At 39.8% G+C, this 20,655-nt stretch overlaps 1 protein-coding gene across 1 annotated transcript in view; it reads left to right on the top strand.

Annotated features, from left to right (window-relative positions):
* The first annotated feature begins 5,005 nt into the window (after positions 1-5,005).
* The window catches only part of CENPH (centromere protein H), a 28,788-nt gene continuing 13,138 nt past the window's right edge, over positions 5,006-20,655 (top strand). The window contains exons 1-2 of the mRNA XM_078067245.1: positions 5,006-5,257; positions 14,284-14,339. Of these exons, the coding sequence (XP_077923371.1) occupies positions 5,124-5,257; positions 14,284-14,339 (190 nt within the window). The 5' untranslated portion in view covers positions 5,006-5,123. The remainder of the gene's footprint in view (positions 5,258-14,283; positions 14,340-20,655) is intronic.

Genomic DNA, 20,655 nt, shown 5'->3' with positions numbered 1-20,655 from the left:
TTTAAAGTTTGTGTATTATCAAATCTACTTTTTTTCCTGTAGTTGCTTTTGGATTTTCAGTCCTTTTTTTTTTTTTAAAGATCTAAAGATTTTAGGGGCGCCTGGGTGGCTCAGTCGGTTAAGCGTCTACCTTCGGCTCAGGTCATAATCTCAGGGTCCTGGGATCGAGCCCCGCATCGGGCTCCCTGCTCATGGGAAGCCTGCTTCTCCCTCTCCCACTTCCCCTGCTTGTGTTCCCTCTCGCTGTCTCTGTCAAACAGAGGGAGAGGGAGAGGGAAAAGCAGGCTCTCCGCTGAGCAGGAAGACCAACGTGGGGCTCAGTCCCAGGACCCTGGGATCATGACCCGAGCGGAAGGCAGACGCTTAACTGACTGAGCCACCCAGGTGCCCCTGGATTTTCAGTCCTAAGGTCAACTCTATCCCCAAACTGTAAACATCTTCTAAAATTCTAAAATTTACCCATTATATTTATAATCCCTCAAACTTTTTGTATATGGGATAAGGTAGGACTCTGACAGATAGGTGCCCATTTATGCTCATACCACATGATCAAAATTATCCTTGTCAACCTGAATTGAAACAATGCCCATCTATCATTTCCTTTTTTTTTTTAGAAAAATTTTATTTATTCATTTGAGACAGAGCATGAGCAGGGGGAGAGGCAGACTCCCCGCTAAGCAGGGAGCTGGATGTGGGTCTTGATCCCAGGACCCTGGGATCATGACCTGAGCCAAAGGCAGAACTTAACCATCTGACCCCTCAGGTGTCCCACCCATCTATCATTTCCTGATCTAAATATTTCTACTTGTTTTTTCCTGTGATAAACAATGTAAAACTATTAACATTATCTGATAAGATGAAGCTAGCACTATTTTTCAGATATTTGGGGGCAATTTCAAACATAAGAAACTTATAAAGTTATGTCCAGTTAACAGAAAAACTCGGAGGTTTTGAGTAGACCTGTCTTCTCATCCAGAAGCACTTTTCTCCAAGGCTTGTTGCATGCCCTCCAATAGAATATTAGAATTTTAATTATATAACTGAAGTTTATTGTTGGGTTTGTGGTTTTTTGTCACTATTGTGAATGGGATCTATTTCCCACCTATCTTTTTATTGCTAGTTGTAGTTTTCTTACCCAGCTGATACCAGTATTCTTAATTTTTTTTTATTCAATTTGTTTTTAATGGAGTAGAAAACCTTAAACCTAGGCCTTAAAATTAAAAATTTTATTTTTTCAATGTTTATGATATTTACTGTATTAGAATCTCCAACATTGGGGCGCCTGGGTGGCTCAGTCCGTTAAAGCGTCTGCCTTTGGCTCAGGTCATGATCCCAGGGTCCTGGGATGGAGCCCCGATCGAGCCCCGGGTGGGGTTCCCGGCTCAGCAGAGAGCCTGCTGCTTCTCCCTCTCCCTCTGCCTGCCGCTCTGCCTACTTGTGCTAGCTCTCTGTCAAATAAATGAATAAAATCTTAAAAAAAAAAAGTCTCCAACATAATCATAATAGGCAAATCCCTGTGTTGTTTCTGGGTTAGACATCTCAAGTGTTTTTATCATTTAATATTTTTGTTGTTAGGCTTTAAGTAGTCTTTATATTTTAGGTATTTTTCTGTTTTTGTTTAGAGTTGTTAATTGGCAAGGCTGTGGAAATTCATTTACTTTTTCAGCTTATGATGTTATTAGGGTTATTAATATGGTATAATATTCCACATTAGAGGTTTATTAAAGTGGAATGAATTCTTGCTCATCTTACATAGATTTAATCTGTTTCTTCTAGAAAATTTTGCATCTTGTTTGGGAAATTGGCCCAGTTTTTGTTGTTGGTATGGTTTTCTAGTTTTTCCTGTATTTTACCAGGTTTAAGGTGGATTAAAGAGGTTTTCATTTTTATATCACATACTTTGAAATCCTTATTCATTCATTTGAAACTAGCTTAATTAAACTTTTACAATCATTTGGCCTGGATCTGCTTAAAATGATATGTTTTCCATTGTCATTTGGTGTTTTTTAGGAATTATCCCCCCCCCATTAATAGGAAATACTCTATTCTAGGTTTTTAAAATTATAGCTGTGTATGTAATTATATCTTGTTTCTTGTTCCTGATCTTAAATATTTTATTTTCTAACCAGGCTTGCATGGAGGTTTTGTTTTTTGGGGGTGTATTTTGAAAGAATCCGTTTTGGTGTTACATTTCTATGACCTTTATTTTGTAGTTTTAGCTTTTACACTATTCTCACCATCTTTTTCTTTTGTTATTTTCTAGTTTAAGTTAAATACTCAATGTATTTTGGTGATAAAAGCATTTATACATTTTCTTTGAGATAGCTTGTTTCTGAAGCGCTCCTTCTTATCTATTTCTGGTCATTATAATTTCTTTTGTGGTTCTTTGTGATCTGGAGATTATTTAACTGCTAATTTTCTAAGTAGTCGGTTTCTTTTAAAGTTTTTTGTCGAACATCTTCGTGTTGGTGATTTTTTAATTTTGTTGGAAATGGGGGTCTTTAAAAAGCCTTTTTGAAACTTAATGTTTTCTCTGTAGATAAGTATTTGAATGACTTCTGTAAATATTCCAAAGATATAAAAAAGATTTTTTTTCCTGTTAGGGGACAAAGTTCTAGGTACTTTTGTAGGCAAATATTAAATTACAGGTATAAAGAAAGAAAAGTATGTATGTTGGGAGCATATCTATATGTGTGTGCATCTATTTTTCTTTTTCAGAGTCATTTCAAAGTAAATTTTAGATTTCAATATGTCACCTTAAAATATTTCATCATGCATCTAATAATTCAGTTTCCTAAATAACCATAATCTTTATCACATTAAGACAATTAACAACTCCATATGTAATATGCAGTGCATATTCAGATTTCCTCCATTGTTTCAAAGATGTTTTACAAGTTTTTTTCCAAAACAGGTTCCAATCAAAATTTGTTTCCCATATACAGTAGTTGTCCTGCTTTTTGTTTTTCAAGGCATGGACATGAATTGTCCAGTCTGTTTGCCTTATAGAATGTCCGTCATTCTAGATTTCTTTTTTTTTTTTAAGATTTTATTTATTTATTTGATAGAGAGAGACACAATGAAAGAGGGAACACAAGCAGGGGGAGAGGGAGAAGCAGGCTTCCCGCAGAGCAGGGAGCCGGATGCGGGAATCAATCCCAGGACCCTGGGATCATGACCTGAGCCGAAGGCAGATGCTTAACGACTGAGCCACCCAGGCACCCCATCATTCTAGATTTCTTGTCTGATTGGTTCTTCATAGTTAAGTTCAGGTTATGCATTCTAGCAAGAATATAGGTGATTTGTACAAGTTATGCATCATTTTGGAGTCACATATTAGTTGTTAAGCTACTGATGATACTGAGTTTGATCATCTGGTTAAGATGGTAACCATCTAATACAGCTTTGCTGTAAAGGTGCTGTAATCTTTAGTTTTATTATCCATTAATGATATTAACTTTGAATCATTTACCTCACTAGGAGTTACATGATGGTAGTTAGCTAATTGTATTATCCCTTCTATATTATTGGACATTCTCTAAATAATAGCTCCACACCTACATATTCCCTTTTTGTTTTACTCTGGATTTTTAAAAATCAGTTATAATCCATTACCCCCAGTGGTTCTCAAAGTGTCATCCCAATCCAGCATCATGAATATCACCTGGGCATTTGTTAGAAATGAAAATCAGAATAAAAACTTGGGAGTTTTTATTTAATGCCAATTTAAATGCCAGTAAAATTAACATACAGTGTTATATTAATTTCAGGTGCACAACATAGCCATTCAACAGTTCTCTACATTACTCTGTGCTCATCACATTAAGTCTGCTCTTAAGCCCCTTCACCTATTTCACTCATCCTCCCACCCACCTAGCAGTCGGTTTTAACTAGTCCTCCCCATGATTCTGATTCCTGCTGAAAGGAATTACTGCATTGTCTTTGTCCCAAATTTGGCCTGGGACACCAGATAGGCAACTGCTTAAAAGTATGCGATTGATGTGAGATATTGGAAGACATCCAGGGTAAACCTAAAAAACAGTAACATTGCCCTTTTTGTGTAAAATAAAAAATGAAAGGAAACCATGCTTTTCCAGGAGTTTGAGGGTAGGAGTGGCGAATCTACGGTCTTACTTACATCCTTTTGAATCAAAATTATACCGGGAGTTGTTAATTTGATAATGAAGAGGAAGAAGGGAGAGCGCGCACTGTATGACCAAGTGTAACACAGGGGAAACTAGTTACTTAAGGGGAATGCTCGGCTTTCTTGTTCAGAGGTGTGAGTTCCTGTGCTTTTGCTACAAAGCTAGAGCGACAGCCCTTAATGAAAAACTACAATCAGGGATTTATCCGTCCTGCATTTTCTCCATTACCCGCTCACCGCCCAGCTGAAAAGCTTAACTGCAACCTAGTAAGTCGACAAGCTAACACGTCGGGGCACAGAACTCTGTTAACAGAGTGCGAATCTTACTGATAGTGAAATTTCACGCTGCAAGTCTGGGGTTCAAGTATATGCACTGCCTCGTAGGGGCTTTAGGTATCCCTGAACTTCGTCAAACGAGGGGTGTCTGGACGTTAAGAACTCAGATCGAAAGTCTACTTAAACAAAACAACCCTCCATTGTTTCCCTTTCTTGGCCTGCCCGGGTGCACCCATTTTCCAAGGCTGTGAAGGTTAACGGAGTGCTAAGATGGGTCCAATAACCGCTGTGCCGAAGATCCGCGGTCCCAGCGCCAAGGATGATTGACCATATGTGTCAGGGTTTTCCCTTCCAGGTTTCCAGGCGGTTCCCGGGAGCCGGGGTGTGTCCCAAACGGCTGTAACCCAACCCCTAGCCCAGCACTCGACAAAGCTGATGCCTAAAGTTTCACTTTTTCTTACTAGTGGTCTTACACTAGTCGCCAGGATAAGAGTGAAAGGAGTAACCACGGCACCCAGAGAACGGGACGGAAGGGGTGGGACCGTAGGGCGGAAGGGGTGGGACCGTAGGGCGGAAGGGGCGGGCCGGAGTGCGGCGGTTCTCCGGCCCTTTCCGGGCGTCAATTTCGTGGCGGGAAAATCGGGTCCTGAGGCTGCATCTTTCCGCCCCAGACAATTCCTCTTCGCGCCGGAGGAATTGGAGAATGGAGAAGCAACCCAGAGAGCAAGCGGTCACCGAGCCCGCGGACTCCGGAGCGGGAGGCGGGGAAGGCGGGTCACCACAGGTCGCCGGCGCCCAGACGGCGCGTCCCGAGGACCGCTTGACCCTGCTGCTCAGGTTGTTCCCTCTGGCCGGCTCGGCCGGATCCAAACGGGCGCCGTGGCCCAGAGCCCCGCCCTTTGTTCTCAGGGTCCCGCAGACTTCGAATTTTGACTTGGTCGCCTAATAGCTGCGTCACTGCGTCAATCAGTTGAGCTCCTTAAGCCCCTTCATCTTCGAAAAAGAGGAGGGTTGCATCTTCTTAATAGAGTTGCAGTGGGGGTTAAATGTGATAGTCAGAGGCCAGCGGTTAGCACAGTGCCCCGGGCCCTTCGGAGCTGTCATTTCCCCTCCTTTTCTCATCTCCTCAAGCCCTGCGGCCCCGGTATTCAAACGGGTTGTGAGGTGCATCGAAGGCCTTAGCTACATAAAAAAACGTCCTGCCTCTTTATTTTATGGTTACGACCCTTTTCAATCCAGAAGCTTCATTTGTTATATTTCCTACGAAGAGGGTTATGTTTATACTTTTCCACTAAGCCTTGTGTGGCTTTTGGTGTGGCCTCTCAAGCTAAGAATAGTTTTTATGTCTTTAATTGGTTGGGACAAAAAAAATTCCTGGAGGGATATTTAGTAACACGTGAAAATTATATGAAATTCAAATTTCAGTGCCCTTAAGGAAAGGTTTATTGAAACACAACTTTCCTGCTACAGGGTCTGTGTTGAGTAGCTACAGTAGAGACCGTATGAATCACAAAGCCTAAAATACTTGTTTGGTCCTGTACAGGGGGGGAAAAAAAACTATTCTAAATCATAGTAAGGGGATTTTTTTTCTCCCTCCCCTGTATTTTAGCTTTACCACTACTTTGAAAGGTTTTGGCTAGTAAGTCTCACAGTCTCACTTTAAAAATTCCCTCCTACCTATAACATAAAATTCTGAAATAATAAAGATATGGGATCACCTTTTTTATCTCAGCTAAAAGAGAACTGTTCTTACAATGTGGTGTGTTTTATTTATTTTTTATTTATTTATTTGACGGAGAGAGAAAGAAAGCACACAAGCAAGGGGAGTGGCAGGCAGAGGGAGAAGCAGACTACCCACTGAGCAGGGAGCCGGATGTAGGGCTCAATCCCAGGACGCTGGGATCATGACCTGAGCCACCCAGGCATCCCTTACAGTGTGTTTTAAAATGCTAGCCTAACTTCTTAATCTGTAAGAAATTCTTTTCATTTGGAATTTCAAACATAAGGAACTTAAACCATGGAGGTTTAAAAATCCTTCTAATGTCCCTTAGCTACTTATATTGGTCTCAAAATCACAGAGCAGTTTCAGAATTATGAAACTACCATGTAAATGTCCAACATCTTGTAAGTTAGCATTTTACCCATAGCTTTTCTACTTATTTTATATATGATTTTCAATTAAGTACAATCTTAGGACAACCAAGAAACCATATGAATTATCTATACAAGAGTTAGTATATTTGTTATTTTTCTGTGTCTCCTAGGAATGTTACAAACTGTTTTTAAACTCTTTTCACCATTTTGATGGATTTCTTCTTTGTGTAGCCCATATTTCTTGAGTGTGGCATATAATAAATTTAAAAATCAGAATTTTAACTTCTCCCAATAGTTGCTATTTTCCCACTGGAGTCCATTTTGCATCTTTCTCTGAGCCCCCCCCCCCTTTTTAAAGATATTTTTATTTTATTTTATGGTTTTTTTTTTTAAGATTTTATTTATTTGACAGAGAGAGACACAGTGAGAGAGGGAACACAAGCAGGGGGAGTGGGAGAGGGAGAAGCAGGCTTCCCTCGGAGCAAGGAGCCCGATGCGGGGGCTCAATCCCAGGACCCTGAGATCATGACCCGAGCGGAAGGCAGATGCTTAACCACTGAGCCACCCAGGCGCCCCAAGAGATTTTTATTTTTAAGCAATTTCTACACCCAGTGTGAGGCTCCAACTCACAACCTGAACTGAGCCAGCCAAGCACCCCGTAAGATTTGGGCATAGTTGACACAATGTTACATTAGTTTCAGGTGTACAACTTACTGACTTGAAAAGTTTAGGGGCGCATGGGTGGCTCAGTCGGTTAAGCATCTTCCTTCAGCTCAGGTCATGATTCCAGGGTCCTGGGATCAAGTCCTGCTTCGGGCTCCTTGCTCAGCAGGGAATCTGCTTCTCCCTCTGCCTGCTGCTCCCCTTGCTTGTGCTTGCTGTCTGTCAAACAAATAAATAAAATCTTAAAAAAAAAAAAAGGGAAAGTTTATATATTATGCTATGTTCCCCACAAGTATAGCTTACCGTCTCTCTCATTACATCAATATTACAGTATCACTGACTGTATTCCTTATGCTCTGCTTTTTATTCCAGTGACTTAGTCGTTCCATAACTGGAAGCCTGTACCTCCCTCTCGCCTTCACCGGTTTTGCCCAAACCCCCTCTCTGACAAGCATCAGTTTGTTCTCTGTATTTATAGTTTTGATTATGCTTTTTGTTTATTCATTTTTTTAAGATTCCATTTATGTGTGAAATCATATGGTATTTGTCTCTCAGTCTGATTTATTTCACTTAACATAATACCTTCTAGGTCCATTGTGTTGTCTCAAATGCCACAATCTCATATTTTATGGCTGTGTAATATTCCATAGTGTATATGCCACATTTTCCTTATCCATTCATCTATTGATGGATATTTAGGTTGCATGTCTTGGTTATTGTAAGTAATGCTGTGGTAAACAGGGATACATATATCTTTTCGACTTAGTGTTTTTGCGTTCCCTGGGTAAATATCAAATAGTGAAATTATTGGATCATATGGTATTTCTACTTCTGATTTTCTGAGGAATCTCCATAGTGTTTTCCGCAGTGGCTGTACTAATTTATATTCCCACCAACAGTGCAAGAGGGTTCCCTTTTTCTCCACATCCTTGCCAGCACTTGTGTTTTTGTCTTTTTTATTTTAGCCATTCTGACAGATGTGAGTGATATCTCATTGTGGTTATGATTTGCATTTCCCTGATCATTGGTCATGTTGAGCTGCATCTTTTCATGTGTCTGTTGGCCATCTGTATGTCTTCTTTTTTATTTTTTATTTATTTATTTTTAACATTTTATTTATTTATTTGACAGAGAGAGACAGCGAGAGAGGGAACACAAGCAGGGGGAGTGGGAGAGGGAGAAGCAGGCTTCCCGCAGAGCAGGGAGCCCGATGTGGGGCTCGATCCCAGGACCCTGGGATCATGACCTGAGCCGAAGGCAGACGTTTAACGACTGAGCCACCCAGGCGCCCCATCTGTATGTCTTCTTTGGGAAAATGTCTATTCAGGTCACCTGCCCATTTCTTAATCAGACTGTTTGTTTTTTCTTTTGGTGTTGAGTTGTTTAAGTTCTTTATATATTTTTGATATTAACCCCTTATAAAATAAATGATTTGCAGATATCTTCTCCCATTCAGTAGGTTGTCTTTTCATTTTGTTGATGGTTTCCTTTGCTATGCAAAAACTTTTTATTTTGATGTAGTCCCAATAGTTTATTTTTGCTTTTGTTTTCCTTGCCTCAGGAGACATATCTAGAAAAATGTTGCTATGGCCAATATCAGAGAAATTACTGCCTATCTTCTCTTCTAGAATTTTTATGGTTTCGTCTCCTGTTTAGGTCTTTAATCCATTTTGAGTTTAGTTTTATGTATGTTGTTAGAAAGTAGTCCAATTTCATTCTTCTACATGTGGCTATTCAGTTTTTCCCAGCACCATTTATTGAAAAGACTGTCTCTTCCTCATTGTATATTCTTGCTTCCTTTATCATAGATTAATTGACCATATAAATGTGGGTTTATTTCTGGGGTCTCTATTCTGTTCCATTAATCCATTTGTCTGTTTTTGTGCCAGTACCATACTGTTTTGATCTCTACAGGTTTGTAGTATATCTTGAAATATGGAATCATGATAGTTCCAGGTTCATTCTTCATTCTCAGGATTGCTTTGGCTATTTGGGATCTTCTGTGGTTCCATAAAAGTTTTATTTTATTTTAAAATTTTATTTATTTGACAGAGAGAGGGAGCGTGAGAGAGTACAAGTGGGGAGGGAAGAGGGAGACAGGGAGCGGGAGAAGCCGACTCCCTGCTGAGCACGGAGCCCGAAGCAGGGCTCCATCCCAGGACTCTGGGATCATGACCTGAGCCGAAGGCAGATGCTTAACTAACTGAGCCACCCAGGCACCGCCCCCCCATACAAATATTAGTATTGATTGTTGTAGTTTAGTGAAAAATGATGTTGGTATTTTGGTAGGGATTGCTTTGAAACCATTGCTTTGGGTAATACGGACGTTTTGGCAATATTCTTTTAATCCATGAACATGCAGTATCTTTCCATTTGTTAGTGTCATCTTCAATTTCTTTCATCAGTGTTTTATAGTTTTCAGAGTACAGGTTTTTCACCTCTTTGGTCAAGTTTATTCCTAGGTATTTTATTGTTTTTGGTGCAATTATAAATGGTGTTGTTTTAAAATTTCTCTGTGACTTTGTTGTTAGTATATAGAAATGCTACTGATTTCTGTGTTTTCTGTATACTGCCACTTTACTGAATTCATTTATTCTAGTATGTTTTTTGGTTGAGTCTTCAGGATTTTCTGCGTATAGTATCATGCTCTCTGCGAATAGTGACAATTTAACTTCCCTACCAAAATGGATGCCTCTTTTTTCTTTTTCTTGTCTGATTGCTGTGGAGAGGACTTTCAGTACTATGTTGAATAAAAGTGGTGAGGGTGGGGGTGCCTGGGTGGCTCAGTTGGTTAAGCATTCAACCCTTGGTTTGGGCTCAGGTCATGATCTCAGGGTCATGAGATTGAGTCTTGCGTCAGCTCCACACTGGGTCCAGAATCTGCTTGAGATTCTCTCTCCCTCTCCATCTGCCGCTCCAGCTCATTCTTGTTCTCTCTCTCTCTCAAATTAATTAATTAATTTTTAAAAAGGTGGTGAGAATGGACATCCTTGTCTTGTTGCTGACTGGGAGGGAAAGCTCTCAGTTTTTCAACATTGAGTGTGATGTTAGCTGTGGGTTTTTTGTAGAAGGCCTTTATTATGTTGAGGTATATTCTCTCTAACCCCATTTTGTTGAGAGTTTTTATTGTGAATGAATGTTGAATCTTTTTAAGTGCTTTTTTTGCTTCTATTGAGATGATCATATGATTTTTGTCTTTTGTTTTGTAGATGTGGTATATGATGTTGATTGATTCACAAATATTGAACTACCCTTGCATCCCTAGAATAAATCCCATCTGATCATGGTGAATGATTTTTTTAATGTGTTGTATACAGTTTGCTAATATTTTGTTGAGGATTTTTGCATCTATATTCACCAGGGATATATTGGCCTGTAATTTTCTTTTTTTGTTGTGTCTTTGTCTGGTTTTGGTATCTGGGTAGTGCTGGCCTCGTAGAATGTATTTGGAAGTTTTCCTTTCTCTTCTGGGTTTTTTTTTTTTGTTTTTTTTTTTTTTGACTACTTTGAGAACAGGTATTAACTCTTCTTTAAATGTCTGGTAGAATTCATCTGTGAATCCATCTGGTCCTGGAACTTTTGGTAGGTTTTTTTTTAAGATTTATTTATTTATTTGAGAAAGAGAGAGAGCATGAATGGGAGGGGCAGAGGGAGAGAGGATCTCAAGCTGACTCCATGCTGAGAGCAGAGCCTGACATGGGGCTTGATCTCACAACCCTGAGATCAGGACTGGAGCTGGAACCAAGAGTTGGACACTTAACCAACTCACAACCCAGGCATCCCTTTTTGGTAGTTTTTTGATTACCAATTCAATTTTCTTATTGTAATTGGTCTATTAAGACTTTTTTATTTCTTCCTGGTTCAGTTTTGTAAGATTGTGTGTTTTGAGGAATTAGCTATTTCTGTTAGGTTGTCCAGTTTGTTGGTATATAATTTTTCATAGTATGCTCTTATAATCCTTTGTATTTCTTGATGTCAGTTGTTACTTCTCTTGATTCTGATTTTATTTATTTGGGTCCTTTCTCTTTTTTTCTTGATGAGTCTGGCTAAGGGTTTATCAATTTTGTTTATCTTTTCAAAGAACCAGTTCTTGGTTTCACTGATATTTTTTCCTTTTTTTTCTTTTTTCAGTCTGTATGTCATTTATTTCTGCTTTGATCTGTATTACTTCCTTTCTTCTATTCACCTTGGATTTTGTTATTCTTTTTGTAGTTCCTTTTAGGTGTAAGTTTAGATTGTTTGATTTTTTTCTTGCTTCTTCAGGTAGGTCTGTATTACTCTATACTTCCCTCTTAGAACTGCTTTTGCTGTATCCCGAAGATTTTGGACCATTGTGTTTTTGTTTTCATTTGTCTCCATGTATTTTTTTATTCCTTTTCTTTTTAATTTTAATATATTTTTTAAAGATTTTATTTATTTATTTGAGAGAGAGAGTAAGAGAGAGAGAGCACAAGCAGAGGGAGAAGCAGACTCCCCGCTGAGCAGGGAGCCCAGTGCGGGTCTTGATCCTGGGACTCAGGGATCATGACCTAAGCTGAAGGCAGACACTTAGCCGACTGAGCCACCCAGGCACCCCGTTTTTTCATTTCTTCTTTGATTGCTTCATGGACCCATTGGCTGTTTAGTATCATGTTGTTTAATGTCTATGTGTTTGTATTTTCTCCAGTTTTTTTTTCTTAAAAAAATTTTTAAGATTTTATTTATTTATTTAATTGACAGAGAGAGAGACAGCGAGAGAGGGAACACAAGCAGGAGAAGTGGGAGAGGGAGAAGCAGGCTTCCTGCCAAGAGGGGAGCCCAATGCGGGGCTTGATCCCGGGATGCTGGGATCATGACCTGAGCCGAAGGTAGTCGCTTAACCAAGTGAGCCACCCAAGCGCCCCTCCAGTTTTTTTTTTTCTTGTGATTTGTTTCTAGTTTCATACCATTGTAGTAAAAAAAAAAAAAATTCATATGATTTGACTCTTCTTAAATTTATTGAGACTTGTTTTATGACCTAATATGTGATCTATTATGGAGTATGTTACCCATGCACTTGAAAAAGAATGTTTATGGGGCGCCTGGGTGGCTCAGTCATTAAGCGTCTGCCTTCGGCTCAGGTCATGGTCCCAGGGTCCTGGGATTGAGCCCCGCATCGGGCTCCCTGCTCAGCGGGAAGCCTGCTTCTCCCTCTCCCACTCCCCCTGCTTGTGTTCCCTCTCTCGCTGTGTCTCTCTCTGTCAAATAAATAAATAAAATCTTAAAAAAAAAAAAAAAAAAAGAATGTTTATTCTATTGTTTTTGGATGGAATGTTCTGTGTATGTTGTTATGTCCATCTAGTCCAATGTGTCTTTCAAAGACGTTTCCTTATTGATTTTCTGTCAGGATGATCTATCCACTGATGTAAGTGTATTGTTAAAGTCCCCTTACTATTATTATATTAGCATCAGTTTCTCTCATTTTGTCTGTTAACAGTGGCTTTATGTATTTAGGTGCTCCAATGTTGGGTGCATAGATAATTACAATTGTTATATTCTTTTGTTGGATTGATTACTTTCTCATTATGTAATGCCTTTCTTTGTCTCTTGTTATAGTCTTTATTTTAAAGTCTCTTTTGTCTGATATAAGTATTGCTACCTAGGCTTCTTTTTTTGGTGGGGGGGGCTTCCATTTTCATGGTGAATGTTTTTCCATCCCTTCACTTTCAGTCTGTACGTGTCTTTTTGTCTGAGGTGAGTCTATTGTAGGCAGCATATAGATGGGTCTTGTTTTTTTTATCCATTCTGTTATTCTGTGTCTTTTGATAGGAGTATTTAGGCCATTTACATTTAAAGTAATTATTGATAAGTGTGTACCTAGTGCCATTTTTAAAATTTATTTTCTGGTTGTGTTACTTAGTTCTTCTATGAAACACCTTTCTTGCTCTCTTTCTTTGTGACCAGTGAATATAGTGTTTTGTTTGGCTTCTTTCTATTTTTTATGTATCTCCCATAGGTTTTCGGTTTGTGGTTACCATGAGGTTCATATATAATATCCAAATGAGTAACAGTCCATATTACCTTTCTGGTCATCTAAGTTCAAACACTTTTTAAAAAAAGCAAAACAAAAACAGTAAAAGAAAAAATCTTTTCCCCCTTCTCTTCCCTTTTTACTGACTTCTCCACAGTTTACTTTGGAGCTCAATCCCAGGACCCTGGGACCATGGGGCTCAGGTCCCAGGACCCTGGGACCATGACCTGAGAGAAGGGGGAAAAGATTTTTTCTTTTACTGAACTTAGATGACCAGAAAGAACAAGGAGACAGAGCATAATCCTCTGTCTCCCCCCCTTTTTTTTTTTAAGATTTTATTTATTTATTCATGAGAGACAGAGAGAGAGACAGGCAGAGGGAGAAGCAGGCTCCCAAGGAGCAGGGAGCCCGATGCGGGACTCGATCCCAGGACCCCGGGATCATGACCTGAGCCGAAGGCAGACGCTTAACCATCTGAGCCACCCAGGCACCCTCTGTCTCCCCATTTTGCTTGAGTTTTTGTGTTTGTTTCTATAGAAAGGTAAAGAGCTACTTCTCCTAAACTTGAAGGGGTGATCTTGTGTATGGTGTCCTCTGTGCAGACTGTGTGTGGTTGGTGACTTTAGCTGGCTGACTGGAGCTGTGGCTGTATATGCTAGTTACTCTTTTAAACTGTGGCATGTCTCCATCTCTCTTCCTGTTCTCTTTTTGTTCTATCTTTGGTTATTCAGTAGCTGTTCAGTCAGCCCTTAGTTTTTCAGGAGGAATTGTTCAATTAATAGATGTAATTTGGTGTGTTCCATGGAGGAGGACATAGTTTTTTCTACAACCCCATCTTCAACTAGAACTCTCTTTACACCCGCTTTAAATAAATCAGGCCAAACTAGAAGACTTATTGCTGAGTTTACTTACACTCATTTTATTGCATAAACTTCTGAAAAAGTTGAGTTGGTAATGAGTCAAACCTCTATAAATATATGACTTTCTGGGGCACCTGGCTGGCTCAGTCAGCAGAGCATGCAACTCTTGATCTCGGGGTTTTGAGTTTGAGCCCCATGTTGGTGGTAGAGTTTACTTAATTTATAAAAAAGACTTTCTCTTTTCTTTATGCTTTCAGGCTGAGAGCACAGACAAAACAACAACTCTTGGAATATAAATCAGTAGTTGATGCAAGTAAGTATTTTCATTTTCAAATAAGATTTTGTGAGCTTGGTGATGAACAGTATTCTAGAGAAAAGAAAATCAACTTTACAAAAAGTTATTTATTTAGGGAATGGAAGTGTCAGCATAATGTGGTACTGTACTATATAAGAAGGCAAAAAACACAATTGCCCTGTCCCTCAGGAACTTGTTAGGAATTCAGGAAACAGATTAACAAAACTAAATAATAATGCAAGAAGTTAAGTTCTGTTGATCAGAGAATTGGGAAATTTCTGTGGGAAGGAATCATAGAACTTGATCATGAACAACTTGGAGATTAAATTAGTGGATCAGATGATTGTTAAGCAAGTAATCTAAGATCTATACTCTGAGAAACAGTGGAAGATAGGAATGAGAGGCAGAAGGGAGATCAGCTTAAAGATATGAATGATAATTTCGATTTTAATAATTTTTTTTTTAAAGATTTTATTTATTTGAGAGAGAGAGTGAGAGAGAGAGAGAGAGCACAAGAGAGGGGAGTGGGAGAGGGAGGAGCAGACTCCCTGCTGAGCAGGGAGCCCGATGCGGGACTCGATCCCGGGACTCCGGGATCATGACCTGAGCCGAAGGCAGTCGCTTAACCAACTGAGCCACCCAGGCGCCCGATAATTTTGATTTTAAACACTGAAAAAATTTACCTTTTTTTAAAAGATCTTATTTTTTTTGAGCATCACCTGGGTGGCTCAGTTGGTTAAACATCTGCCTTCAGCTCGTGTCATGATCTCAGGGTCCTGGGATCAAGCCCCATGTCAGGCTCCCTTCTCAGCGGGAGTCTGCTTCTCCCTCTCCTCCCCACTCGTGCTTTCTCTCACTATCTCTGTCTGTCTCTCAAATAAATGAATAAAATCTTAAAAAAAAAAAAAGATTTGGGACACCTGGGTGGCTCAGTCGGTTAAGTGTCTGCCTTCAGCTTGGGTCATGATCCCAGGGTCCTGGAATTGAGCCCCGAGTCAGGCTCCTTGCTCGGTGGGGAGTTTGCCTCTCCCTCTCCCTCTGCCCCTCCCCCAGCTCATGCTCTCTCTCTCGTTCCCTCTTTCTCTCAAATAAATAATCTTTAAAAAAAAAGATTTTATTTATTAGAGTGAGAGACAGAATCCACAAGCACGGGGAGGGGTAGGGGCAGAGGGAGAGGGACAAGCAGACTCCCCACCGAGCAAGGAGCCTGATGCAGGGCTCAATCCAGGACCCTGGGATCATAACCTGAGCTGAAGGCAGATGCTTAACGGACTGAGCCACCCAGTCACCCCTGAAAAAATGTAAATTTATCTTTTAAAATCTAGACGTCTTGAGCAAGAGAGTACTAAAATAATGGTTTAGCTCTCCTAAAGTAATAACCATTATTACAACCTAATTTGTAAGCCTTTGGATTACAAAGATAGGTTTTGGTGAGTCTTTCTTTCTCTGTCAAATAGGCTTAAAGAATAATACCAAGTAATACTTTAGATTGAATCAAGAATTGTGGAAAACCTGAGGGGCCACAGAGATGACTTAGTCACTTCACCTGAATACATGTTTAACTTAGGAACTTTTCAGACTCTGCTCAGATTCTTTTATAAGGCCATAGATCCAAAGGCAGTTCTAGTATGTTGTCCATCTGATAGTCCAGGCTTTCTAAAGTCTTTTTATGCAAAACAACAATAACAAAAAAATAGGACTATGAAATGGGCCCCCTGGCTGCTTTTCTGCTTGGTATAACTAGTAATTTTTTTTTTTTAAGATTTTGTTTATTTATTCATGAGAGACAGAGAGAGAGGCAGAGGGAGAAGCAGGCTCCCTGCTGAGCAAGGAGCCCGATGCGGGACTCGATCCCAGGACCCTGGGATCATGACCTGAGCCGAAGGCAGACGCTTAACTAACTGAGCCACTCAGGCACCCCATAACTAGTAATTTTTGAAACTGGGATATGAAACAGGTCTTCTTGCCTCCAAAGCCATGACCTTCCATTATATCAATAATGTTACCATCAAAAATGATCAATATGGGGGCGCCTGGGTAGCTCAGTCAGTTGAGCCTCTGCCTTTGGCTCAGGTCATGATCCCAGGGCCCTGGGATCAAGCCCCACATTGGGCTCCCTGCTCCACGGGGAGCCTGCTTCTCCCTCTCCCTTTGCCCCTCCTCCTGCTTGTGTTCTCTCTTTCTTTCTCAAATAAATTAAAACTAAAAAAAAAAATTACCGGTAAGTCATTTTCCTTCCCCTGGAGGCATTAATGATCTCCTCATTTCTGAAGCCCATGCTCCTTGTATTAAACTAGTGATGTTTAATAAAGGTAGGATATGGCTAAATTCTTTTGCTGCCATGAGACCCCACGTAATAAAAAAAGATAATGTATCTTCTTAGAGGACAGGCTGTAGGGGGAAAGCTATTCAGAATTTGGGCCATTGAGAAATTATCTCTGTGTATTCCTGCATTCATTCAAATCATTTTTAAGTATTCAATATGTCCCCACTAGGGACATATAACTAGGCATGGAGACATAGTGTTGAAGAAGCAGAATTTGCCCTAGTAGAGCTTAAATTCTGTGTAGCAAAACAGGTAAGGAAAGAAACATTGCAAGATAACTACGAAGTATGGTTAAGTGTGATGAAGGAAATAATGGTGTCATAAGGAGGGGCTACTCTAGATACTGTGATCAAAGATGGTGTCTTCGAGAAGATGACATGAGAGTAAAGTCCAAGTGTTAAGAAGTAGTCCAGCTTCTCAATAGAGTCCTTGTTTTCCGTCTATATATAATTTTTCTTTTAAGGGATTATGACTTCTGAACACTTGAGTAGGCTTGATAGTGCACACTGTAGAGTTTCTACAACTAAAGGAGATTACAGCTTTAGGGCAGGAAGTGAGGTTGTAATCTTTGAAAAAATATTTATCTAAAATTAATTATTTTACCATTAAAAGAATGTGTTACTTTATTGCTTGAAGGATTTTTTTTAACAGTAAGTACATCCATTTTCAGCGTACGGTTTGTTGAGTTTTGACAAATATATATATATCAGTGTAACCACCACCACAGTCAAGATAGAATATTTCTGTTATACCTCCCCTGTTCTACTTCACAGTCAGTCCCTATACTTACCCCAGCACCCACCATTATAGATTTGCCTTCTAGAGTTGGGCTGTCCAGTGCTGTAGCCATTAGCTACATGTGGCCTTGTAAAGTTAAATTAATTAAAATTATATTTAAAATTCAGTTCTTTAGTTGCACTAGTTACATATCAAATGCTCAGTAGCCACATGTGTCTAGTGACTACCCTTTTGGACAGCAGAGATATTAAACATTTCTACCATCACAGAAATTTCTCTTGGACAGGACTGTTCTACAATGTGATGTAAACAGCATTATATGATATGTATTTATGTGTGTGTATCTGACAACTTTCTTTTAATGGAGATTTAATTCATATAACATAAAATTCATTTTAAAATGTGCAGTTAGGTAGGTTTTATTATATTCACAATATTGTGTAATCATTACCAATATCCAATTCCAGAACATTTTCATCACCCTAAAGAGAAACCCAGTACCTGATAGTAGTCACTCCCAATATGTATGGCTGCTTTTGCACAGCATAATTTTATGATTCATCCATGTTGTTTGTTTCAGTAAATTTTTCTCTTTTATTGTAGAGTATATTTCATGATGACTCTACCAAATTTTGTTTATCCATTCACCTGTTGATGGCCATTTGAATTGTTTGCAGTTTTTTCCCATTATGAATAAAGCTGCTATGGACATTTGTCATTTCTACCTGTCTTTTTGTAGACACTTCTTTTCATTTCTTTTGGTTAAATACCTAAAAGTGAGATTGTGTGCTCATGTGGTAACCATGTTTAACTTTTTTTTTTTTTTAAATATCATGCCCAGTGTGGAGCCCAATGCAGGGCTTGAACTCACAACCCTGAGATCAAGACCTGAGTTGAAATCAACAGTCGGATGCCCAACCGACTGAGCCACCCAGGTACCTCTATATGTTTAACATTTTAAGAAACTGCCAGACATCTAAAATGTTTACACCGGGGTGCCTGGGTGGCTCAGTCAGGTAAGCATCTGCCTCATTCAGGTCATGATCTAGAAATCCTGGGATTGAGCCCCACATCGGGCTCCCTGCTCGGCAGAGAGTCTGCTTCTCCCTTTCCTTCTGCTCCTCCCCCCTGGCTTGTGCGCATTTTCTTTCTCTCTCTCTGTCTCAAATAAATGAATAATCTTTAAAAAAAAAATGAGGGCGCCTGGGTGGCTCAGTTGATTAAGCGACTGCCTTCGGCTCAGGTCATGATCCTGGAGTCCCAGGATCGAGTCCCGCATCGGGCTCCCTGCTCGGCAGGGAGTCTGCTTCTCCCTCTGACCCTCCCCCCTCTCATGTGCTCTCTCTCATTCTCTCTCTCTCAAATAAATAAATAAAATCTTTAAAAAAAAAAATGAGAAAAATGATTATACCATTCTGGTACATTCTTCCTAGAAGCATGAGATTTCCATTTACTCAGCATGGTCTTTAAAATTTGATACTGTTGACTGGAGTTTAAAGCCTGTCAGCGGGCGTAGCTTTGCTCCCGCAAACCTCCCCATCGTCTCTGGTCCGTGCTCCCGGCTTGTGGTTTCCCCGTGGCCCAAGGTGGGTGAGCTTAGGGCGAGGGCGCTACGCTGTCAGGGACCGGCGGAGCGTTGGTTGTCGCTGCCTGATCTGAAAGGAAAGGCTCCTGCGCCCGTCCGTGTTCCACAGCGTCCTGCGAGTCCGGCACCGGCCAGCTCGAGGCTTTCTCGAACGCCAGTGGAGTGGCCAGCATTGTGCTAGGCCCCCGAGATTCGGCGGTGAACGAAGCAAGTTTCCTCCCCTCCGAAGGAAAAATCCCCTTTCCTCTTGTGTCCCCTTGTAATTGCAGCTCCAGGTTCCTCCTACGGTAGGTAACAGAGGTTCTTCCAAGAATGGGCTGTGTTGGTGGCTGCAACATCCTCACCTCCCATCAACTGTTAAGGCTTTTTTTTTTTTTAATTAAAAAGCAGGAAAGTAAGGGTGCCTGGGTGGCTCAGTTGGTTAAGTGACTGCCTTCGGCTCAGGTCATGATCCTGGAGTCCCTGGATCGAGTCCCACATCGGGCTCCCTGCTCGGTGGGGAGTCTGCTTCTCACTCTGACCCTCCTCGCTCTCATGTTCTCTGTCTCTCATCCCCTCTCTCTCAAATACATAAAAAATCTTAAAAAAAAAAAAAAACAAACAGAAAAGTAACATAAAAAAATAAAAATAAATAAAATTTGATACTGTCAGTCTTACTAAATTTTAGCCATTGTAATAAGTTTGTAGTGGTATCTCATGTGGTTTTAGTGTACATTTCCCTGATAACTAATGATGTTGAGTATCTTTTCATGTGGTTATTGGCAATTAATATATCTACATTTATGAAGTAGATCTGTAAATCTACTTTTATGAAGTGTTAAAATCTTTGCCTATTTTTTTAATTGGATTGTTGTTATTACTGAATTTGAGTTCTTTTTATAAATGTAGTTATTCTTTTCAGGTATCTATATATATAGGTTACAGGTATATATATAGATGTTAAGTATGTATCTATAGATATGTAGGTATCTGTGTATCTACTTATATATTCAGCAGGTATTTTCTCCCAGTTTGTTGCTTGCCTTTGTTTTTTGTTTTTTTGTTTTTTTAAGATCTTTTTAAGTAATCGTTACATCCAACATGGGGCTCAAAGTCACCACCCTGATAACAAGAGTTGTATGCTCTACTGACAGAGCCAGCCAGGTGCCCAACTTGCCTTTGTTTTTTAACTATCTTTTGAGGAACCGAAGGCATTAATATGAAGAAGTGATTTTTATCAGGTTTTTTCTTTTGTGGTGTATGCTTTTAAGTCCTAAGAAGTCTGTGACCACTCCAAGGTCACAAAGATTTTCTCCTTTGTTTTGTTTTACAAGGTTTACGGTTTTAGGTTTAACATTCAGTTCTGTGATCCTTTTTGAGTTAATTTTTGTGTATGGTGTGAGCTAAAGATCAAGGTTCATTTTTTCCCTCTATGGAAATCTAATTTTTCTAGCACTGTGTGTTCGAAAGACTTTCCTTTCTCCATTGTATATGTGTGGGTCTATTTCTGGGCTTTTTGCTCTGTTCCCTTGAGGTATTTGTCTATGCTTACAATAGTGCCACACTATCTTGATTATTGTAGCTTTATAGTAAATCTTGATATCAACTCTTGTAAGTCTTCCAGTTTTGTTCTTCTTTATCAAAATTGTTTTGACTGTTCTGGGTCCTTTGTGTTTTTATATGCATTTTAAAATCAGCCTGTCAGT

Source organism: Halichoerus grypus, chromosome 2, assembly GCF_964656455.1.
Source record: "Halichoerus grypus chromosome 2, mHalGry1.hap1.1, whole genome shotgun sequence".
NCBI lineage: Eukaryota > Metazoa > Chordata > Mammalia > Carnivora > Phocidae > Halichoerus > Halichoerus grypus.
This window is presented reverse-complemented; position numbering and strand designations above follow the sequence as displayed.